The sequence below is a fragment of the Neoarius graeffei genome, chromosome 4 (assembly GCF_027579695.1).
Source record: "Neoarius graeffei isolate fNeoGra1 chromosome 4, fNeoGra1.pri, whole genome shotgun sequence".
Taxonomy (NCBI): Eukaryota; Metazoa; Chordata; class Actinopteri; order Siluriformes; family Ariidae; genus Neoarius; species Neoarius graeffei.
The window spans coordinates 56,781,308-56,807,178 of NC_083572.1; the positions used below are offsets into that span (position 1 = coordinate 56,781,308).

General features: G+C 42.2%; 1 protein-coding gene across 1 annotated transcript in view; it reads left to right on the plus strand.

Annotated features, from left to right (window-relative positions):
- The first annotated feature begins 18,736 nt into the window (after positions 1-18,736).
- igsf8 (immunoglobulin superfamily, member 8) overlaps positions 18,737-25,871 on the plus strand; it is a 41,369-nt gene continuing 34,234 nt past the window's right edge. The window contains exon 1 of the mRNA XM_060919380.1: positions 18,737-19,075. Within this exon, the coding sequence (XP_060775363.1) occupies positions 19,006-19,075 (70 nt within the window). The 5' untranslated portion in view covers positions 18,737-19,005. The remainder of the gene's footprint in view (positions 19,076-25,871) is intronic.

Genomic DNA, 25,871 nt, shown 5'->3' on the forward strand with positions numbered 1-25,871 from the left:
TTGGCCTTGAGACAGTACCAGTTTTTCAGCATCAGGAGCCATGAGAGCAGAGGCTTCAACAGCACGTAAACATGCGGGCATGCTCTGGACCATTGGGTCCAGAGTCTTTGACAGATAAGCTACAGGACGACAACCTCTGCCATGCTCTTGGGCCAGGACCCCTGCCTTGGTCACTCCAACTTCCAAAACGTACAGGTAAAATGGCAGACTGGAGTCAGGCAGACCCAGTGCTGGAGCTAATGTGATAGCTGATGATAATTGAGATAACAGGATGAGTGCATCATTTCAGAGGACCATACAATGTCATTGGGCTGTTCTTTGAGACAGGGCTTTCTCAGGATCTTATCATAATGAGAAAAGTTTAGAATGTACTGACAACAATATGAGTCCAAGAAAAGACAGCATGGCAGTCTTTTTTGAGGGAGGAGCCACCTTGAGTATCACAGAGAGTCTATCAAATGAGAGACAAAGCTCACCTTGAGAGATGTCAAAGCCAAGGTATCACCTCAAAGGCTGACGAAAGTGCAGCTTGGACCATGAGGCTTTAAATCCACACCTAGCCAGGTGCACTAGAAGAGCCAGAGAGCCTTGTTCACACTTGGACTTGTCTTCAGCTGAGAGCAGAATGTTGTCAGCATATTGGAGCAATGTGCAGCCATCAGGGAGAGTCAGAGAGTTCAGTGAGTCTTGAACAACAACAGAGAAGACTGTGGGGGAGTCAATGAACCCTTGAAGTAGGCAGGTACATGTATATTGTTGGTGCTTAAAAGTAAAAGCAAATATGGGTTGAGTCTCCACAGTCACAGGGACACTGAAAAATACACTGCAAACATCAACAACAGTAAAGTGAGTATGTTGACTAGGAATAGATTTTTTTTTTTAAATTGAAAACTATGTCTGGTACATGAGGGCTGACAGGTATAACCAGCTGACCAATGCATAAGCAGGAACAGATGTTTTCAGACCAGCAGTGTATGGGGGTACCTGTACATGTCCGACCTTATTGGGGTGTGACGACCAGAGAGTTTGAGGCGCCTAATTAGAAATCTGAGGAACAGAGACCTCAGTGCCTGTGTCTTCCTCAGATCACATTCAGAGTAAAACAATATAAGCAAAACACACAGAACAGTATGGCCCTATGATGGAACAATTGAGCTTGGTCAAAATATCATGACCTAATAGATTAAAGGGATGGGAATAATAACAAAGCAATGAGCACTTAACACAAGTTGATTGAAGTGATGTCTAATTTATAATGAATATGCTTTTGTGGCATTCATTGTTTTATTCATTTTTTTTTACTTCTTCTATTTCTGAATATCAAGTACAACAACTGTTAATGCAGTGTTCTAGAAAGAAATCTATTAGTTACTAGAATTTTTCATCTTCACATTAGAAACTCTTCTATAACAAGATTGTATTTTAATTTTAGGGAAAAAAGTGCTCAATCTGACAAATTGAGCTCATGACATCCAGTGATGTAAGAAAAGATCTCATCTCATTATCTCTAGCCGCTTTATCCTGTTCTACAGGGTCGCAGGCAAGCTGGAGCCTATCCCAGCTGACTACGGGCGAAAGGCGGGGTACACCCTGGACAAGTCGCCAGGTCATCACAGGGCTGACACATAGACACAGACAACCATTCACACCTACGGTCAATTTAGAGTCACCAGTTAACCTAACCTGCTTGTCTTTGGACTGTGGGGGAAACCGGAGCACCCAGAGGAAACCCACGCAGACACGGGGAGAACATGCAAACTCCACACAGAAAGGCCCTCGCCGGCCACGGGGCTCGAACCCGGACCTTCTTGCTGTGAGGCGACAGCGCTAACCACTACACCACCGTGCCACCCGTAAGAAAAGATTATAATTTCAAATTCTATACCAAGTCTTGAGTTTTGCGGCTCATGTCATTGAAGGCACCTGCAATGGAAATTCTCAAAACACGAGCATTTTCAGGAAGGAAGTTATTTAAAAAGATTGTTGTGAAAAGCATAGTGAAATGCCTACCATCTGAAGCATGCTCGTTCCATGCAGTTTTGAGGTTGTTTAACACCTGTGACTTGAAAGAGATCAGAAGCAGAATGAAATTTATGCTTAACTGTTCAAACATTACAGCTCTCTTAAAGTGGACAGCGTTTACATTTTTTTTTTTCCAGCAAGGAGAGTTGGCTCAGAGCCAGGACTGATAGTGATGTGCTGAATAAAACTCACAGATATTTTAATACAGTGGGGCTGAAGGAGGCAGTGAAGCCTGTACACACATAAATTTACAGATTTAGTCAACTTTACACTTTCTGAGTTACTCTTTTCTCCGTCAGAAAAGACAAAGGACAAAGCACAAAGGAGGAGAATTTCCTCAGCCTAGTGAGGTAAAATTTCAACAGATGATAATATTGGGAAATAATTCTCAGCTTAGAGTGTATAAACTTCTCAACCTGTCTCTGGGAACACCCTTGAGACCATATCCATACAACATATGGCAGCTTTAGAATATATGTGGTTGAGTAAGACTTAACGACCTTCTTATTCCCAGAAACCCCCTAAGATAAGGTGTGGCCAAGCGTCAGTTTGTGAAGGGAGGGCAGGGCCAGGGAAGGTGAGTGGCAAAGTCAGTACACGTGTTGTTGATTAATATGGTGTGTGTGTGTTTTGCAGTGATGACGGAGGATAGAAAAAGAGGGAGAGAGCGAAGAAAGGGGATCTCTCTCCTGACCAGAGCACGTGTGTGTGTGTGTGTGTGTGTGTGTGTGTGTGTGTGTGTGTGTGTGTGTGTGTGTGTGTGTGAGTGAGTGAGCGAGCAAACAAATGAGAGTAGTAAGCTGAAAAGCAGACACAATATTCAAAAAATAAAGTCTCTATTAACATCAGTCTCCACCTGCCGCACTTCAGTATTCAATCCACATCAGGAACATACTACGTAAGGATAACTTGGGCAAATCAGACAAATCAAAATCAGAGGAATCAGACAGATCATATCAGACAGGTCAAATCTGGTCAAATCTGAATATGGTTCATTTTTGTGCTGTTTTTGGTTGTTCAAATCATTTTAACCCCACAATCAAGAAAAATGTTGACAAAGAGAAGCAAATGCTTCAAGAACAATGAAGAAATGAGTGGTTAAAGAGAATACAATGAGAGGAGCTAAGCCTGAAAACTCCAGAGAAATTTGCGAATATCCATGTTTATAGCGATCATTTTATTTCAGGTAAGAACTTGTATTTTAAAAAAAAAATAGAAAGTCAGAAGTGAGTATGGAAAAATTTGTGTAAGAATCTCATTTTATTTCTGCTCGCATTCGAGTTAGCTTCTTCATGAAAGTGTTTGCTTTTCTTCCAGGTGAAGCAGCTTCCTTATTTGACATGGAAAACCCAGATTAAGCACCAAGCAAACAACTCAGACATAACTCAGTAAAAAAACAACAAGGAGTGACATGCAAGATATATCCTGAAAGAACAGAAAAGATTAAGAGCAGAGAGCGCTGGAGCTTTGTTTCTGTTATCAGAGGAACCCAGTTCTGTGAAAAATATCCACAAGAAGTCAGAGTGTAGAAATGAACCTACAGTTCGAGAGAGTTCTATACACACAGACTGAACTTTACAACACCTGCATGCATGTGAAACGGAAATAAATCCACTAAGGCAGGAAAAACTATTTTGGATAAAATTGTTGCTATCAGTTGCACACCTCAATTTATGTGACTCAGTTGTGCCTTTTGAGTAGTGAATAAATGAAGAGGGAACTGAACATTAACCATTTATTGAAATTATTATTACAGGGGTGATTATAGTTACTGTATGACTATAGCTACAGCTGGAATGAGCTGATTCTGTTAGCATTTGTAATTATTGTACCATCTACTCATCTCATCTCATTATCTCTAGCCGCTTTATCCTTCTACAGGGTCGCAGGCAAGCTGGAGCCTATCCCAGCTGACTACGGGCGAAAGGCGGGGTACACCCTGGACAAGTCGCCAGGTCATCACAGGGCTGACACATAGACACAGACAACCATTCACACTCACATTCACACCTACGGTCAATTTAGAGTCACCAGTTAACCTAACCTGCATGTCTTTGGACTGTGGGGGAAACCGGAGCACCCGGAGGAAACCCACGCGGACACGGGGAGAACATGCAAACTCCACACAGAAAGGCCCTCGCCGGCCCCGGGGCTCGAACCCAGGACCTTCTTGCTGTGAGGCGACAGCGCTAACCACTACACCACCGTGCCGCCCCTGTACCATCTACTATTAGATAAAATTAAAATAAAATCTTACGACATTGTTTGAAAGTCTAGAGCAAGATATTTTGTTATTTTACAAATAATAACATTTCTGATATTGTTTTAACAATAATAAGTATCAATGTATAAATGATAGAGTGCAAATAGCTTTGTAACTACTCGATGTCTTTGGGGTTGTTGAGACATGGAGGGGTGGGAATACCATCTAGCCCCCAGTTCAGATAGGAGTCCTTTGAGAGTAAATGCTTTGGTTTTCACAGCAGTCTGTTCCCAGAGGCTGATTTCAGGAAAAAGTCTTTACACAAAGAAGGTTTTCTTGCTTTGTAGGTTTTGTTTGTTTGTTTGTTTGTTTGTTTGTTTGTTTGTTTGTTTGTTTGTTTGTTTGTTTAAACTGGTCTTCCATGTCAGGACTCTTTTCGGGAAAAAAGGTACATTCCAACATCTATGTAGCTAATGCTAATGCTAGGCCCAAATCTACATTACTCCAGTCATTTCGAGGAATTTTGTACAGATCACGACCACTAATAAACTTTATTTTCCGCATATATCTATCCTTTGCTCCTTTCTGGCTAAGATCATCCAAGTAATCCGGTAGTAGAGCTTTTTTTAGCTGTAGTTTTCTTTGGACAACAGCAACAGACATCGGACATGTTCGCTTGGCTTCAGTATGTGAACAGTATGTAAGCAAAGTTCACTTGTCCCCCAGGACTAGGGTAGCAAGGGTTGCTAATGTAAATGTGATGTTATTGCAAGGGGTCTATCTATCTATCTATCTATCTATCTATCTATCTATCTATCTATCTATCTCATTATCTCTAGCTGCTTTATCCTTCTACAGGGTCGCAGGCAAGCTGAAGCCTATCCCAGCTGACTGCAGGCGAAAGGCGGGGTACACCCTGGACAAGTCGCCAGGGTGACACATAGACACAGACAACCATTCACACCTACGGTCAATTTAGAGTCACCAGTTAACCTAACCTGCATGTCTTTGAACTGTGGGGGAAACCGGAGCACCCAGAGGAAACCCACGCGGACATGGGGAGAACATGCAAACTCCGCACAGAAAGGCCCTAGCCGGCCACGGGGCTTGAACCTGGACCTTCTTGCTGTGAGGCGACAGCGCTAACCACTACACCACCGTGCCACCCCTATATATATATATATATATATATATATATATATATATATATATATATATATGTGTGTGTGTGTGTGTGTGTGTGTGTGTGTGTGTGTGTGTAGTCGTCGACTTACAACCTATGCAACTTACGACCGATCGACCGATCAAGTGTAGCTGAGCATACGACAGTTTCTGCCCCAACTCCTGGCAGCGCCCAGCATTCAGCCTCTCGCTGCATACAACAGTTTCTGCCCCAACTCCTGGTTTATGAAATGAGCAAATCCTCCCGCCAGCCTGAGCGCTGCAACAGCTGATGATGACGTAGACGACCCACAGCCAAGCACCAGTGATGCCAGCAGTCACTAAGTTTTGTATTTTGCTATGTTTTACATTTGTATTTTGGTATGTTTCACATCTGTATTTCATATTTTTTGTTTTGCACATATTAAACGAATTGTACTGTAGTATGCAGTTTGACTTAAACCAAATAATGAGCCAAGGTAATGAAATAATAAAATGTTGATAAAATAAGACTTTAAGATGATTACAATATCATTACACATCACAATATACTTGCGTTCATTTAACATCGGCCGACTTACGACCAGATAGGTTTATGACCGGTCAGTCGTAACCAAACGCAGTCGTAAGTCGACGCATACCTGTATGTATATATATATATATATATATATATATATATATATATATATATATATATATATATATATATATATGGATGGATATGAGTTTTACTGGGAAAAATGCCACTCATATTTTTTATACAAACTACCTCTGGGAAATCAAGAACGACAACCGTGACATATTTCAATAATATTGGCTGGCTTTGAGTGGTATATCAGATATAATCCATTCAGCTAGCATGATACTGAACAAGTCAAAGACGAGTTCAATATCATGCTATTTGAATGGAATATATCTGGTAGACCATGAAAAAAGCCATTATTATTATTATTATTATTATTATTATTATTCATACATACTACATACTCTCTTCATATCAGCATACTCACCTTCCAGCTGGTGTAGCGTTCAGCAGTAGTGTTAGCGAAGGCCAATGCTAGTGCAATCAAGCCACTGCTATCCAGAGCCAGTAACACAAGCTAACGACCAAGAAACTAAGGTTTCTTTCTTCAGACTCTTCTTCCATGCACACTCACCACAGTATTTTTCACTCATACTGAAGTATTCATTTCCCAATGTAATTTACTTAGACGAAGAGTAAAAGTACTTTGTACAAAAAGTACTTTGACGAAGAGTAAAAGAAGTCATCTTCGTCAGCCTGGAACGACCATCACTGAACAGAGGAGGTGGTCTGAGACACCACTTATCAGCCACCTACAATGCAGTCCTTGGCACATTTCCCAGAAAACTGAATACACATCCATACCAAGACTCAGCTGACTTCAATGACTGACATGATGGCAGAGAGAGCCAACGACCCACAGATCACCCTAATGACCTTCTAGGCTGCTAACACCGGTCACACCTGGCCTCCAGTGACCCTAACGACCTACAGGATGACTAAGGCTACATCCACACGACAATGGCAACGAGATTTTTTTTTAAAATATCATGTCCACATGGGGGCGGCACAGTGGTGTAGTGGTTAGCGCTGTCACCTCACAGCAAGAAGGTCCTGGGTTCAAGCCCCGGGGCCGGCGAGGGCCTTTCTGTGTGGAGTTTGCATGTTCTCCCCGTGTCCGCGTGGGTTTCCTCCGGGTGCTCCGGTTTCCCCCACAGTCCAAAGACATGCAGGTTAGGTTAACTGGTGACTCTAAATTGACCGTAGGTGTGAATGTGAGTGTGAATGGTTGTCTGTGTCTATGTGTCAGCTCTGTGATGACCTGGCGACTTGTCCAGGGTGTACCCCGCCTTTCGCCTGTAGTCAGCTGGGATAGGCTCCAGCTTGCCTGCGACCCTGTAGAAGGATAAAGCTGCTAGAGATAATGAGATGAGATGAGGTGTCCACATGGGCAACAGATCAGTAAAATATCAGGTACATATGGCAACGCAACGCTTGCTGAAAACGATGCAATACACATGCCACACCTCTACATGCGCTGTAAGATGGTCCCATCAGAGACACCAGAACAATAGAAGAAGTAGACGCATGCGCATAAACCCCTTCTTCTTTAGCATCAGCCACATAAAGTTTTGATTATTAATCAGTAGCGTAAAATGAAAGATGCGGAAAGAGGAATGAATGGGGGTAGATGGAAGCCGGTACGCCAACATTCTGATATCCTCCAGAATTCTTTAATGGTCCGGAATAAATTGAATGCTACACGTTGATGGATTACTTTGTTCTTCTACGCCCTTTTTGAGGAACGTATTGTCGGACTTAAACCAACCTCTGAAGAGGTGAGATCGCGCCTTTTTTTTTTCCTATTTTTGCTGGCGGGATTGTTTTTGTTTTTGGATAGCGCACGGGTGGTGCGCGGTTTGGTACTGCTTCCGCAGTGTTTGGACTAAAGACTCTGCCCTAAGGGCTATTCTCTCTCTCTCTCTTTCTCTCTCTCTCTCTCTCTCTCTCTCTCACTTTGCACCATTACACAATAAATATTCACAGTGAAAATATTTTGTAAGCGCATTTCATGAACCAAGTTATAGGATTTGTTGACAACTCGCATCGAGTTCGTTACACTTCTACCCGGCGTGAAGCACTGACAGTCATGTGGTTGTGACATCATCGTAAACAAATCTGTTCTAAATCAAATCAAATCAAATCAAGTTTATTTGTACAGCGCTTTTAACAATAAACATTGTCGCAAAGCAGCTTTACAGAATTTGAACGACTTAAAACATGAGCTAATTTTATCCCTAATCTATCCCCAATGAGCAAGCCTGTGGCGACGGTGGCAAGGAAAAACTCCCTCAGATGACATGAGGAAGAAACCTCGAGAGGAACCAGACTCAAAAGGGAACCCATCCTCATTTGGGCAACAACAGACAGCCTGACTATAATATTAACAGTTTTAACAGGTATAACCCTCAACTGTCCTCATGGGGCCGTCCTTCACAGGAGTGGGGCGATAAAACTCCGACCAGACACAGGGCACCAGGATGGATCAAGCAGGTCCGAGGGGCAGAAGAGGCCAGCATCTCAATCCCAGGATCAACATGTAACTCAGAGGGACAGATGGGGGGGGGGGGGAGGGGGGAGGGGGAGAGAGAGAGAAAGAAAACACGTTGTTAGGTATGCCCTAAAAATGACAAGTATTAAATCTGTGTGGTAGGCTCGCAGAGACGAGAGTCTTTACATCAGGCATGACGCACAATGGCATGTTAATATGGTAAAAAATATATCATGACCTGCTCTGGCTGGATGCTTGATTGGGTGATGGGAGCACACTCCTCAGCAATGATGAGATGCAGATGGGACCCTTAGGCCTGGCCAAGACAATTCAGTTACATTTCACCGGGTCTGGGACATGCGACAGAATGTCTGACGGCCGATTCCCTGCAGGCTACGATAGCCAGTCGAGGTCCCCACCGTCTCCACCAAAAGATTTCCTGTTGACTCCATGTAACTCAGAGGGACAGATTTGGGGTGGGGGGGGGGGGGAGAGAAAGAAAACACAGGTGGTTAGGTATGCCCAATGTCACCTGAATAAGTAGGAACAGTATACATATTGCACCGAGTACAAGCAGGGACTCCGGCAACTAACTATGACAGCATAACTAAAAGGAGAGAGCCAGAAGGTAACACAGGCATGAGGGAGCCCCGGGACATAAAGCAGCCAGCCACTGCACCGTCAACAAACTCGAGTGAGCAAGCGAGTGGGGACTGACAGCATCCATACATCCCAGTTTACCAAAACACTCTATGTCTGAGGACCCTCCAGATCTACTCCTTTACCTCATAAACACCATTAACAAAAGGCTTGACTAAACAGATATGTTTTCAGCCTAGACTTAAATGCTTAAATGTTCTACTCATCCAGACGACTTCGCAACGGCGCTGTTGCCAGATTTTTCCATTCTGGAACCCGTTCTCAAAAGATTTAGTTTTGGGGCACCCAAAACGCCGGTGCCGTGTGGACACCAGGCCAAAACGATAAACAATTTTATCAGATTCACCTGAATCCGTTGCCGTGTGGACAGGGCCTAAGAGGGTCAATGACCAGTGTGACCTCAACGACTCTTCTTAGGGTTGCTTTTGGTCCACTAGAGGATAAATACCTGGAACTCCCTACTAGTCAGACAGAAATGAATAAGCCTTTCTGCTGAGAGGTGAAACGTCTTCAAGGATTTCAAGCAAGTCCAGTTCCCTTCTTTAGCATCTGCAATAAACTTATTGCGGTTGACTCATTGATTTCTTTTACCAAAGCTTGAATGGCTTTATCATGAAGAACACAGTCATGCTTCTTTAAACATGATGTAACAATATCTGCAATGACTGGGACGATATGAAATGGAGTTCCTCTACAACTTCTGTGATGCACTTGCTTGGAACATTGAAAATACTCTCCAGTTTTAATAAAAGGTGTCCCAATTTCTGTAAAATAACTTCCTCCAAAGCTTCAGTTTCCTTTTCTACATCAATGTCCTCTTCCTGTAAAGTGTCAGCTTCAAAAGCTGGCTGACCCCAATTTTACTTAGTAATGCAGGTTTAAAATCTGAACATCATGCATGTTTTGGGGTCCTATGAGCAGCAAATGTTCCATATATGTTTGCGCTAAAATTGCAGTTTTCATACACACAGACTACACACTCGTGGTTTTTAGATGGACTCCAAGATGTTGAAAATAACTCTTTTCACAAGAAAAACTGCAAGCACTACAGAGCTCACATCTAAAAGAAAGAATTTCACCAGTCCTCGGTGAACTATCAACTGCATGATGTCTAGACAAATGGGATTTCAGTGAACTCCAAGTTTTAAAAGTGCATGGACAACTGAAGTGCAAACAGGGCAACACCTTATTGCGCCCATGCTTTAGCCTGTAGTGCTTCAACAGAGCTGTTCTTTTAGAAGTAACAGTGCTGCACACCTTACAGTACATCTCTAGTCCATTCAGTAAAACCTGAAAATGTAAAGATACAGTACGTTGCTAGTAGCCTAATGCTTATTCCTATGTTTGCTTATCGAATTAAGTAAGTCAGGCTAATAGTTAACAGTTCAGTTCACCTTACTTTTACATTCAATCCAGCCAGTTCTCAAACAGCTCGGCATCTGTTGATCAAAAATGAACGCATTTAAAATTTAGACTATGGATCGGTTGGTACAGCTTTTGCATTGCACAAAATATTGTATTTCATCTTGCATTTTATTGCTTATAGTTATGTTAGCCCACCAAGATGTTAGTTTGCTAGTCAAGAGCTTAGCATAAACATAGTAACGAGTATTGTATTCATTCAGAAACACTAAACTAATATAACAATGAGTTATAAACAAGTAAACATATACTCTTACATTAACATGATATTAAAAAACATGACCAGCACACCTTTGTACAGTATGATCTTTACGACAGGAGTTCAACAATAGTTTATCCTACTTTAGCTGACATTACAAGTTAGTGTTACATTACTGGCTGGTGGCACGGTGGTGCAGTTAGTTAGCACTGTTGCCTAGTTAGCAAGGTTCGAGCCCAGTGATGGGCGGGGGCCTTTCTGTGTGGAGTTTGTATGTTCTCCCCGTGTCTGTGTGGGTTTCCTCCGGGTGCTCCAGTTTCCCCCACAGTCCAAAGACATACGGTTAATACATAACTGTATTATGTCTTTAGAGTAGATATAACTGGCTACTCTAAATTGTCCATAGATGTGAGTATGAATAATTTAGAGGAGAAAACCTCTATAATAATCCAGTAGAAGGTAACGGGAAACCACTACTGTAATTTTTCCCTAGAGACTTTGATGGCTGAAGCTGTCAGAGCGGCCACGTCACTGCAGTGATATGCCAGATAGATAGAGAGGGACTTTACTGGCTAGCAAGCATGTCAATATAAAACTTGGCTGTTGCTAACATATTTGCAAGGACAAAATGTAGAATATCACACTGGGTTATGTTTATATGTAACTCCAAGCAATAAAAACAATAGGCTATGTTTCAGTAGCTAGACAGAACAGTCAGTTGAGCATACTGCACGTCTGCACATCAGTTCTCTTCAAAATAGTGGCTGTTCTGATGAGACCACAGAACTTTACAGTTCAAGTGCAACAGAATGGATATGCATTAAAGAATAACAACAATATAATTATGCTGACATTATGCAGTTTGGGCGGCACGGTGGTGTAGTGGTTAGCGCTGTCGCCTCACAGCAAGAAGGTCCAGGTTTGAGCCCCGTGGCCGGCGAGGGCCTTTCTGTGTGGAGTTTGCATGTTCTCCCCATGTCCGCGTGGGTTTCCTCCGGGTGCTTCGGTTTTCCCCACAGTCCAAAGACATGCAGGTTAGGTTAACTGGTGACTCTAAATTGACCGTAGGTGTGAATGTGAGTGTGAATGGTTGTCTGTGTCTATGTGTCAGCCCTGTGATGACCTGGCGACATGTCCAGGGTGTACCCCGCCTTTCGCCCGTAGTCAGCTGGGATAGGCTCCAGCTTGCCTGCGACCCTGTAGAACAGGATAAAGCGGCTAGAAATAATGAGATGAGATGTTAGGTAAACAAATTAAATTTACCAATGGCAATATGATAAGGATGTAGGGTAGAAAATATAGATTTGTTGTTGTTGTTCAAATACAAACTGTTTCTTTGTTAACTTTACTAACCCCTGCATCATTTTTATCAGTGTGTTTTCATCCTAAGCTTGGGTTACATTCTGTATGGAGTCTGTGTTCATGTAGTCCCCATGTCTGTGTGAGTTTCCTTTGGGTTGTCTGGTTTCCTCCCACCTCCAGAAAACATGCCATTAGGTGAATTAGCTAAGATAAATCATCCTAGGTATGAATGACGACACGAACGGTGTCCTGTAAGGGACTAGTCTTATATGCCCAGTATCTCTGGGATAGGCTCACACAGAGGCCTGGATTCAACCTCACCAGGATACTAAAAGCTTCATACTTTACCTGATGTTTTTTTTTCCCTCCGTGCTCTCACGGAAGGCGGTCGCATCTCTGCTCTGCTCTCCTCTCCTTTTTTTCCTGCTTGTGCTCTTTGTTCGTCTCATCTGCCTATACCTTTTTTTTTTTTGAGAGACTCTCTCCGCATTGAATTTCTAAACTAAAAAAGCATGGATTTGATAAACTGATCTCCCAACGAAATTGACACAGTTTCTGGGTTCGGGGGAACCCATCTGTCCTGCCGGAACGTCTGTGGAGGACATTGAAGATATCTACCTATTTGGAACCATGATTACAGGACTTTTGCTGATTGGATTAGGCATTGCCCTGGTATATCGAGGAAATCAGACAACAGTGATAGCTATTCAAAGCCCCACAAAGCTGCCCGATGATTGGAGCGGTGGGCAAAGCTGTTGGCACTTGGACTGTGGACATTCAGAACTTAACCACAAAATGGTAGTTATCTCACCTTTCAGCTTTGCAAGGAATATGTATTTCGCAGACCAAATGGAATTGAATTGAACAGAATGGACATAATGGACAGATATGGACGAGTGGTGTGGACGTGTAAAGACTGTGTCTGTTTGAAAGACTAAACAATCTCTATCTTATCGACATTCGGCTCCCTGAACAGCACCGGCCTCAATCAAGGCCGTTGCTGGGGTAATATTTCCCCCAGAAGGTCACTGCTGGGAGACACTCTCGCATTCCTTCCCCAATTTTCCGCGGTCGCCGTTTTTCACCCCCAGTGTGACGAGCGGGTGCGTGACCAGCGCCGTTTGCATGGCTGCAGGAGCGGACGGCTGCTTGCTTGCGCTGGGTTACCTCTACCTCCTCCCCTCCCCTCCTACCCCCTTCCCCCCCACCCTGATTACCCCCTCCTTCCCCCCCCAAGTCCCATGTTTCAAAGTGTACTTGTGTTATTGTGTGCTTTTGTGGATGTTTTTAAATGTTCCCACACTGTACTCCTGATAGGAGCATAGTGTGTGTGTGTGTGTGGGGGGGGGGGGGGGGGGGGGGTTTCTTTTTTCCTCATCTTTCCTTTTTTCTTTTCTTTTTCTTTTATCCCTGTCTTCCTGTCCTGTTCCCCCTCTGTAAGGACAGGTTGATGGTCAATTTCACTGGTAACAGTGACAATAAAGGATTCATTCATTCATTCATTCATTCATGTCTAACAATACCTGAATCCACTCTATGAATATGAAACTAAACCTGCAACTAATCACTAACCTGTGATTCCTCATTGTTGAGTATGTTTTTTTAAATAGCACCAAATTTACAGCTATGTATATAATTTTGTGTTGCCACTAATTAAAATACACGACCTACTCATGCACATCCAGAGATTATTACCTCGCCCGGGACGGAGTCCACCAGGGGTCGAGGTATTGTTTTCAGTCGGGTTTCTTTGTTTTTTGTATTTTTTGTTAACGATATTACAGGAAAACGGCTGGACCAATCTTCATGAAACTTTCAGTATAGATGGGCACTGGTCTCAAATAGAACCTCCAGCATTTTGAGGGTCATCCAGTCAAGGTCACCAAAAAGGTCAAAATCATTTTTGTTGTGGATACTGCCTCATATACAGGCGGTAGCCACTACGTCATTGTGCTGTAAGAATGTAAGAGTGTAACGATCGCGCACTGTGCATGCATATACATATGTTCCAATTAAAATGTCCGGTGAGTGTATACAATTCAGTTCACCATTCGAAATAAATGGACTAAAGAAATCACTTTCAGACATGTTTATGCTTATTACAGAGGGAAAGTGCGTTTCACTGAGCTCTAGTGCTGGGCCATTTCTGGGAAATAAGAGTTTCGGTCATGGCGACAGCATGTGTATGTCAGCCTCGGTTCGGAGGTTTCAGTTTCAAAAACTGTAAGAGGTAAGAGTAGAATAATATAAAGTACAGACACGTGATATACAGTTAGGTCCATATATACTTGGACACACACAAATTTTGTTTTTTTATCTGTTTACTGAAACATATTCAAGTTATAGTTATATAATGGACATGGACATAAAGTCCAGACTTTCAGCTTTCATTTGAGGGTATCCACATTAAAATTGGATGAAAGGTTTAGGAGTTTCAGTTCCTTAACATGTGCCACCCTGTTTTTAAAGGGACCAAAAGTAATTGGACAATTGACTCAAAGGCTATTTCATGGGCAGGTGTGGGAAATTCCTTCGTTATATCATTCTCAATTAAGCAGATAAAAGGCCTGGAGTTGATTTGAGGTGTGGTGCTTGCATTTGGAAGATTTTGCTGTGAAGAAAACGTGCAGTCAAAGGAGCTCTCCATGCAGGTGAAACAAGCCATCCTTAAGCTGCGAAAACAGAAAAAACCCAGCCAAGAAATTGCTACAATATTAGGAGTGGCAAAATCTACAGTTTGGTACATCCTGAGAAAGAAAGAAAGAAAGAAAGAAAGAAAGAAAGAAAGAAAGAAAGAAAGAAAGAAAGAAAGAACTGGTGAACTCATCAATGCAAAAAGACCTGGACACTCACAGAAGACAACAGTAGTGGATGATCGCGGAATAATTTCCATGGTGAAGAGAAACCCCTTCACAACAGCCAACCAAGTGAACAACACTCTCCAGGAGGTAGGCGTATCAATATCCAAATCTACCATAAAGAGAAGACTGCATGAAAGTAAATACAGAGGGTTCACTGCACAGTGCGAGCCACTCACAAGCCTCAAGAATAAAAAGGCTAGATTGGACTTTGCTAAAAAACATCTAAAAAAGCCAGCACAGTTCTGGAAGAACATTCTTTGGACAGATGAAACCAAGATCAACCTCTACCAGAATGATGGAAAGAAAAAAGTATGGCGAAGGTGTGGTACAGCTCATGATCCAAAGCATACCACATCATCTGTAAAACACGGCGGAGGCAGTGTGATGGCTTGGGCATGCATGGCTGCCAGTGGCACTGGGCCACTAGTGTTTATTGATGATGTGACACATGTGATGTGAAGCAGCCGGATGAAGTCTGAGGTATTCAGAGACATACTGTGTGCTCAAATCCAGCCTTAATGCAGCCAAACTGATTGGTCGGCATTTCATAATACAGATGGACAATGACCCAAAACATAAAGCCAAAGCAACCCAGGAGTTTATTAAAGCAAAGAAGTGGAATATTCTTGAACGGCCAAATCAGTCACCTGATCTCAACCCAATTGAGCATGCATTTCACTTGTTAAAGACTAAACTTCAGACAGAAAGGCCCACAAACAAACAGCAACTGAAAACCGCTGCAGTAAAGGCCTGGCAGAGCATTAAAAAGGAGGAAACACAGCGTCTGGTGATGTCCATGAGTTCAAGACTTCAGGCAGTCATTGCCAACAAAGGCTTTTCAACCAAGTATTAGAAATGAACATTTTATTTACAGTTATTTAATTTGTCCAATTACTTTTGAGTCCCTGAAATGAAGGGATTGTGTTTAAAAAATGCTTTTAGTTCCTCACATTTTTATGCAATCATTTTGTTCAACCCACTGAATTAAAGCTGAAAGTCTGAACTTCAACTGCATCTGAATTGTTTTGTTCAAAATTCATTGTGGTAATGTACAGAACACAATATTCATCACACACTTGTGAAATTCCTCTTTGCATTTACAGACACGTGCACACACATGTGACCAATGAGCACATACACATAGCAGTGGGCAGCCATGCTAACAGCACCTGGGAGTTACAGTAGGTGCTTCGCTCAAGGGCACCTCAGCCCAAGGCTGTCCCATATTAACCTAACCGCATGCCTTTGGGGGAAACTGGAGCACCAGGAGGAAACCCACGCAGAGAACATGCAAACTCCACACAGAAAGGCCCCCACCAGCTGCTGGGCTCGAACCCAGAACCTTCTTGCTCTGACACCACCGTGCCGCCAATAGTTTGGGTATTTACTTAGTATGGTAACCATGGCTGTCTGTGATAAGTCTCTGGGACCACAATGGAAACAAGTGTTCACACTTTTTTTGTGTAATCCTGTTTTTTATACCATGTTCATACTGTATTTTGTATATACTGCATTTTAACCTAAAAAATCAAATCAATATAGGACCCATAAGACTAATACTTTCTTATGATAACCATGATGGTTATTAGTAGAGTTATTATGTTATTAACTTGTATATACAGTGCTTAACAAATTTATTAGACCACCACTTGATTTAAGGTTTATGCCACAGCAACCATAAATATGCAGTAATGGTGATCACCAAAATAGTTTTTTATGTTTCTGAAATGGTTAATCCACCAGTATGTGCATCTTGAACTGAAATGACATTTTTAATGCTAAAATAAAATTAGTGTTGTTATCTGAATTTTTTTTAATTTACTGTTTTTTTTAAATAGCAAAGTACAGTGTTATTTTTTTTATTAAAATACCAAATTATAGTTATTTACTTGCATTCCCAAGTAGAAAAATTAGTTTCAATTTTCAAATATTATGCTTGATTAATTTCTAACTTGTCAAAGATGTCCTGGTTGTCAGCTCACATTTGGGTATAAAAACCGTGAATTCAGTTTGAAATTCCTCACTTCTGTTCAAAATGGCAAAACGCAGAGAACTGACTGAAAAGGAAAGCGTGTGCATTAAAGCACTCCGTGATGCTGGATGGTCTTTGAGACAAATAGGGCAAGACATTAAGTGTTCTCACAGTGTGGTCAAGTATGCTTTGGATTCCATTGGCGAGACTGGTACCTACAAAATGCGCAAAGGAAAAGGTAGAAAACAAAAGCTGACTGAAGCAGATGTCAGGCACCTCAAGATTTTAAGTACTAGAGACAGAAGGAAGACCTCTGCTGATCTTCAGGCGGAGATGAATAGGTCTAGATCAGAGTCCGAAAAAGTCTCCAGAATGACCATAAGCAGACGACTGCGGGAACAAAGCTTACAGGGAAGAATAGCTGCTAAGAAGCCGTTATTGAGGACTGCAAACATCCAGAAACGTCTCAGATTTGCTAGGAAGCATAAACACTGGACTGCAAATGACTGGAAGAAGGTACTCTGGATGGATGAGTCCAAGTTTGAACTCTTTGGTCAGCATCATCATGTTTATGTCTGTAGAAAAGCTGGAGAACGTTTTGATGCTAGATGTATTGCACCCACAGTGAAACACGGTGGAGGTTCCGTTATGGTATGGTGTTCAATTTCTGGAAACGGCATGGGCAAATTAGTGAAAATCGATGGTATCATGAACAAGAAGGTCTACCACAACATCTTGGTGCATTATGGAATCCCTTCTGGACTGAAACTGATTGGTCGTGGGTTCATATACCAAGAAGATAATGACCCTAAGCACACTGCAAAGCTGTGCAGAGACTATTTGACCAAGAAAAGGGAATCTGGAGTACTGGAACTGATGGATTGGCCAAGTCAAAGTCCCGACTTGAATCCTATTGAACAGATTTGGGATTTAGTGGATTCAAAAATAGATCGAACAAAAGTTTCATCCAAAGCAAGTCTCTGGGAACAGTTACAAACTATTTGGAACACGATAGCAAAAGAGACTGTTGAAAAGTACGTAAAAGCAATGCCAGCAAGAATGCAAGCCGTTATCAAGGCCAAAGGAGGCCATACAAAATATTAAGTTTTTTGGTCTCATCTCATCTCATCTCATCTCATTATCTCTAGCCGCTTTATCCTGTTCTACAGGGTCGCAGGCAAGCTGGAGCCTATCCCAGCTGACTACGGGCGAAAGGCAGGGTACACCCTGGACAAGTCACCAGGTCATCACAGGGCTGACACAGATAACCATTCACACCTACGGTCAATTTAGAGTCACCAGTTAACCTAACCTGCATGTCTTTGGACTGTGGGGGAAACCGGAGCACCCGGAGGAAACCCACGCGGACACGGGGAGAACATGCAAACTCCACACAGAAGGGCCCTTGTCAGCCGCTGGGCTCGAACCCAGGACCTTCTTGCTGTGAGGCAACAGCGCTAACCACTACACCACCGTGCCACCCAAGTTTTTTGGTTATTATATATAAACAAAAACTATTTAGTTGTCTCATTTTGTTGTTTTCCTAATAAATAACCATTAACTTTTTAGTTTTAAACAAATTTTTGAGAGATTTCTAAAATATTTGTGTTTTCTTGCTTTTATGACAGGTGGTCTAATAAATTTGTTAAGCACTGTATAGCAATTTTATAACAATTAACACCTCCGGAAGGCGTGGTGAGCCCGCTCAAGGTGCTACGTCATAGCCTCTAATGTCGATGGCTAGCTGTCACGGTGGCGTCATCATGTTTGATTCTCATTGGTTAAGTGCAGTGTCGGTTATCTGCTGAATGACCAATAGCTTTGCAGTTACAGCACTGAGAGTCGAACTGAACCCGCCCACTAGTGGAGAAGACAAGCTGGTTAGTGAGTACAGGAGCAATATAAACACACGGGCGTCTTTGGATGATATTATAACCTGCAAATATTGATATATTTAGATCATAAACATATCTGCTTGGATAATATTCATCGATGGAAATATATGAGTTGTTTTTAGCGCGCGCGCTGATTTAGTGTTGTGTGGTTTGTTTATTTTTTTTTAATGCTATCTGCAAGCACATGTTAGTGGCTATACTATGTGTGTCACTGTGAAAACCAGTTGGGCGTGAATGGGAATACTGGGAAGCGAGATGGCAAGGTGGTGGAGGAGGAGGATAGTGCTGATTGCTCTGCTGTGGGGTGAGTCTGATCTGATCTGATCTCTAACACTTATACACTCATATAATGTGAATTTAAGTCACAGGTCTCAGTGTTTCCATGTGCACAGAGCTGTGTGTTTCACTCACACACCACAGAGTCTAATCTGATTGATTCACTTCAGTTCTTGGCTTGTGATGATGATGATGATAATAATATAATAACCTGATCCAAAGGCAGCTCATAAAGTCCTGTATAATGGAAACCAAACCTTCATGGAGCCAAACACCTCAGTTCAGTGAACCAGCACAAGGGGGAAATTCAGTATGTTTCTACCAGCAGTGCTGGTTATACGAGTTATAATCAGATATACATCAGCTGCATTTGAATGAGCAAGTCATATTAACATGGCTTTCTGTGTCACACCCCCCTAGTGGTAGCACTTTTTATTATGTCATGATCCTCTTAACAGCCTGACTCTAACCTGTATCTGTCCTGACTCCAGTTTGGTGAATAAACCACATGGTAAGGTTTGTCAGAATCCGGGTGGGGGGAAAAACCTGACACATTGCATGTCTTCACAAGCATATTAGACACACACAAGACTACTAGTCTTGTTTTTCAGGTTATGTGCGTAGAATTTGTGTGTGCAGCTCCCATGTAATTAAAGTAACAGGTTCACAGTGAGAAGTGCGCAGGTGCAAATAGACTGCAGCATTTCCAAATAAGGTGAAGCTGCTAATGACAGCATGTAAACAGAACTCTGTGTGAGTGTGTACATTTGGGAAAATGTGAGTCATCGGGAAAGGGAAGTTTAATTAAAGGTTTAGGACATTCAGACATTTGAATTTTACCTTTTAAAGAAGTGCAGGTGTGTGGAACTTACAGTGGTGCTTGAAAGTTTGTGAACCCTTTAGAATTTTCTATATTTCTGCATAAATAGGACCTAAAACGACATCAAATTTTCACACAAGTCCTAAAAGTAGATAAAGAGAACCCAGTTAAACAAATGAGACAAAAATATTATGCTTGGTCATTTATTTGTTGAGGAAAATGATCCAATATTACATATCTGTGAGGAGCAAAAGTATGTGAACCTTTGCTTTCAGTATCTGGTGTGACCCCCTTGTGCAGCAATAACTGCAACTAAACGTTTCCGGTAACTGTTGATCAGTCCTGCACACCGGCTTGGAGGAATTTTAGCCCGTTCCTCTGTACAGAACAGCTTCAACTCTGGGATGTTGGTGGGTTTCCTCACATGAACTGCTCGCTTCAGGTCCTTCTACAACATTTTGATTGGATTAAGGTCAGGACTTGACTTGGCTATTCCAAAACATTAACTTTATTCTTCTTTAACCATTCTTTGGTAGAATGACTTGTGTGCTTAGGGTTGTTGCCTTGCCACATGACCCACGTTCTCTTGAGATTCAGTTCATGGACAGATGTCCTGACATTTTCCTTTAGAATTCGCTGGTATAATTCAGAATTCATTGTTCCATCAATGATGGCAAGCCGTCCTGGCCCAGATGCAGCAAAACAGGCCCAAACCATGATACTACCACCACCATGTTTCACAAATGGGATAAGGTTCTCATGCTGGAATGAGACTCATGAACATTAGTCAATGTGAGAGAGGCCTTCAGTTGCTTAGAAGCAGGGGCAGACTTACCATTAGGCAAACCAAGGTGGTTGCCTAGGGCCCCCAAAATTTGGGGGCCCCTAACAGTCAGCCCCGTCACGGTAAACACCAAACAATATATATGTAATCTAAATTTGTCTCTGATATTAAGTAGTCAACGATATAAATGGAAAAACACACCAAAATAGCATCAGAATATCAAATTCATGTGTGTATATAGTATTTGTCCCAGTGCGCGCGCGCGCACACACCCTGGTTGTTTTACATTGGACTAGTCCATGATCTGACGACGTAGACAGGTGCGCGACGGAAATTCAAACCAAAGCAGAGAGAACTGTAAACAAGATGAAGCACAGTTATGAGAGTGGTTGTGCTAAGCGAAAAAAAGAGCGCAAAGCAAAAAGAATGCAGCTGCACTGCCAAGTAGGGATGACCATTATTCTGTATGTGTGTTTCAAGACTGACTTTTGAGGGCCCCATGTCTGTATTTCGCCTAGGGCCCCAAAATGGCTAGAACTGCCCCTGCGTAGAAGTTACCCTGGGGTCCTTTGTGACTTCACCGACTATTACACGCCTTGCTCTTGGAGTGATCTTTGTTGGTCGACCACTCCTGGAGAGGATAACAATGATCTTGAATTTCCTCCATTTGTACACAATCTGTCTGACTGTGGATTGGTGGAGTCCAAACTCTTTAGAGATGGTTTTGTAACCTTTTCCAGCCTGATGAGCATCAACAACGCTTTTTTTGAGGTCCTCAGGAATCTCCTTTGTTCGTGTCATGATTCACTTCCACAAACATGTTATGAAGATCAGACTTTGATAGATCCCTGTTCTTTAAATAAAACAGGGTGCCCACTCACACCTGATTGTCATCCCATTGATTGAAAACACCTGACTCTAATTTCACCTTCAAATAACTGCTAATCCTAGATGTTCACATACTTTTGCCCCTCACAGATATGTAATATTGGATCATTTTCCTCAATAAATAAAAGACCAAGTATAATATTTTTGTCTCATTTGTTTAACTGGGTTCTCTTTCTCTACTTTAAGGGCTTGTGTGAAAATCTGATGTTTTAGGTCCTATTTGTGCAGAAATATAGAAAACTCTAAAGGGTTCACAAACTTTCAAGCACCACTGTAGATGTTTTGGGCAATGTCCAAACTAACTCGATAAAGTAGCATTTAAAGGGGACATGCTATGGAAAACTTTTTTTTTTTTTCCTATTGTTTTTGAAATACATCAGGCAGCATGGTGGTACAGTAGTTAGCGCTGTCTCACAACAAGAAGGTTCTGGGTTCGAACCTCATGGCTAAAGGGGGCCTTTCTGTGTGGACTTTGCATGTTCTCCCTGTGTCTGTGTGGATTTCCTCCGGGTGCTCCGGTTTCCCCCATCATTTAAAGACATGCAGATTAGGTAAAATACCCAGCCACTGGGGTTGCACAAGCCAGTGCGTACTTAGTGCTGGTCCCAAACCCGGATAGACTGGGGAGGGTTGCTTCAGGAAGGGCATACAGTGTAAAACCTGTGCCAAATCAAATATGCAGAATAGATCCACTGTGGCGATCCTGAACAAACAGGAGCAGCCGAAAGAAAAAGAGTTTTTGAAATACGTGCTGTAACAGGATGCACAAAACAAAACCTGAGTCTACATATTCTTCCAAAGTGTCCAGTGATCTCCCGCTGGCCCTTGAAACTTCAGGGAAGAGGGTGTAAATCTTGTGCCGGCCCCTCCCCATGTCCGCAGCAGATCTCCAAAGTGTTGGTTGTGCCACTGGTTTGATGTCTGTGCCTCTATTTTCCTCTTCTGACCCAGGTTCCGATTTCATGTAAAGCTGAAATCCTGGAGCAGAAGCCATTGCTTGCTTCTCAGAGTGTAGCTACTATTCCACACATGTTGCTGGGGAGGGTGTGGCTGATTGAGTTATGGTTTAAAGATGGTAGCCAATCAGAGCGAAGCTACTTATTTGATATTTAAAGGCACAATTGCAAAATCAGCCTGTCTCATCTTATAAGGTTTTTCATACCACGTAAAAACGGCATGAGGCAAAAAGAACCAGGGCTTTTTTTTTTTTTTAATTTAAAAAAAAAGCTTGCCATCTTTTTTTTTAAAAAAAGCATCTCACTTTTCAATAATGGTAAATTATTGAAAAGTGTATGGCATGCTTTTTTTTTTTTTTTAAGTTTAACTTTCCTGAAATGGCAGGACGTATGCTACAAGACTGGACAAAAGCTCATATTGTGGTTATACTGCTATATATTGTACAAGAGTCAAGTGGTATGGACATGTACAGTGGGGCAAAAAAGTATTTAGTCAGCCACCAATTGTGCAAGTTCTCCCACTTAAAAAGATGAGAGGCCTGTAATTTTCATCATAGGTACACTTCAACTGTGAGAGACGGAATGGGGGGAAAGAATCCAGGAAGTCACATTGTAGGATTTTTAATGAATTAATTGGTAAATTCCTTGGTAAAATAAGTATTTGGTCACCTACAAACAAGCAAGATTTCTGGCTCTCACAGACCTGTAACTACTTCTTTAAGAGGCTCCTCTGTCCTCCACTCGTTACCTGTATTAATGGCACCTGTTTGAACTCGTTATCAGTATAAAAGACACCTGTCCACAACCTCAACCAGTCACACTCCAAACTCCACTATGGCCAAGACCAAAGAGCTGTCAAAGGACACCAGAAACAAAATTGTAGACCTGCACCAGGCTGGGAAGACTGAATCTGCAATAGGTAAGCAGCTTGGTGTGAAGAAATCAACTGTGGGAGCAATTATTAGAAAATGGAAGACATACAAGACCACTGATAATCTCCCTCAGTCTGGGGCTCCACGCAAGATCTCACCCCGTGGGGTCAAAATGATCACAAGAACGGTGAGCAAAAATCCCAGAACCACATGGGGGGACCTAGTGAATGACCTGCAGAGAGCTGGGACCAAAGTAACAAAGGCTACCATCAGTAACGCACTACACCGCCAGGGACTCAAATCCTGCAGTGCCAGACGTGTCCCCCTGCTTAAGCCAGTACATGTCCAGGCCCGATTGAAGTTTGCTAGAGAGCATTTGGATGATCCAGAAGAGGATTGGGAGAATGTCATATGGTCAGATGAAGCCAAAATAGAACTTTTTGGTAAAAACTCAACTTGTCGTGTTTGGAGGAGAAAGAATGCTGAGTTGCATCCAAAGAACACCATACCTACTGTGAAGCATGGGGGTGGAAACATCATGCTTTGGGGCTGCTTTTCTGCAAAGGGACCAGGACTACTGATCCGTGTAAAGGAAAGAATGAATGAGACCATGTATCGTGAGATTTTGAGTGAAAACCTCCTTCCATCAACAAGGGCATTGAAGATGAAACGTGGCTGGGTCTTTCAGCATGACAGTGATCCCAAACACACCGCCCGGGTAACGAAGGAGTGGCTTCGTAAGAAGCATTTCAAGGTCCTGGAGTGGCCTAGCCAGTCTCCAGATCTCAACCCCATAGAAAATCTTTGGAGGGAGTTGAAAGTCCGTGTTGCCCAGCGACAGCCCCAAAACATCACTGCTCTAGAGGAGATCTGCATGGAGGAATGGGCCAAAATACCAGCAACAGTGTGTGAAAACCTTGTGAAGACTTACAGAAAACGTTTGACCTCTGTCATTGCCAGCAAAGGGTATATAACAAAGTATTGAGATGAACTTTTGTTATTGACCAAATACTTATTTTCCACCATAATTTGCAAATAAATTCTTTAAAAATCAGACAATGTGATTTTCTGGATTTTTTTTTCTCATTTTGTCTCTTATAGTTGAGGTATACCTACAATGAAAATTACAGGCCTCTCTCATCTTTTTAAGTGGGAGAACTTGCACAATTGGTGACTGACTAAATACTTTCTTGCCCCACTGTAATGTATTAAAGTCCATTGGTGAATTATTGGTCCCAGTTAAAGACTTACAAAGAAAAAAAAAAACATTGTGCAGCTCTATGTCTGACCTAACTAGTTACCCAGTGTACTCTGAAGATGAGAACAGCACAAATTACCACTTGTATAAAGCACGATTGTTAAGATGCACAGTTCATGCTTGCTTTGTGGGTTGGACTGCCAAGTGGGGTGCTAAGTATTCAGAATCGAGAAGCAGGCTAAACAAAACTCCTAACTACCCCCCCCCCCCCCCCCTTCAGCTACAGACATAAATACAGGGCAATGCGGCAAGACTTGGGAGAATTTTTCAGCTTTTGTAGATTGTGTGAAATTCTTTGCCAGTAGCATCACATTCATATTGCATTAGAGAGTATTTACTATACCCTCTTACCACAGCATTAGTTTCTCAGCTCATCACATATATTGGCCTTCAAGCTTCACTTTTTCTGTCATTAGTTTTTTGCAAGGAGATATGAAACATTGATGGGAGACATGGGACATTATGTTGGGAGACTTGGGACATAGTGGGGAGACAGAGAACAAAAATAAAATGCCTAGGCCTACAGGTTTTTTGTTTTTTATTTTTTATTATCAGGGCTTTCCCCAGAAAAAAATATCAGAGCGGTACTACTGATGTAGCCCAGCCTGGAGGGCCCTGAAGGCTACTTGGGGGTGGGGGCATGCTCCCCCGGAAAATTTTGACTTTAGAGACTTCAAATGGTGCATTCTGGTGGCATCTAGGGCTCATTTAGGCACAAATTCAACATTATAAATTTCCTGTTTTTTACCTTGTCAAATAAAGGGCAAAATTAGATTTGAAATGAAAACACTTCGTAGCGTGCCTCTTCATTTTCCGATGCCAGGAACAGAATCGAGGTCAACTCATGCAACAGCGCCTAGAGCGTGGTTTTATGTCTGATTGCGAATGGCAGTCAGTGCACACAGTAAAACCCTTTACTTTCACTTTCGGGTTGAGTACTAAGATAGGCTAGACCAGGGCTATTCAATTAGTTCGTAATGAGGACCAGTTCATGACAAGTATCCCAAATGAGAAGCCTGAGAAATACTGCTTGAAATATGAGTAATCACACATGAGTAAACAGCAACAGATACAGTAAAGTACAACAATATAGGAGTTCTTATATAATTTGTATTTTGTAACTGCATAACGTCAGTGCATTGTATTGTTTAAAAACAAAGGCCCAAGCCTTTCTACATTCAAATGGCATGTTAGGAAATCAGTCCAGGTGAGCCATATCACATTGAGGATTTCACTCATTTAACTA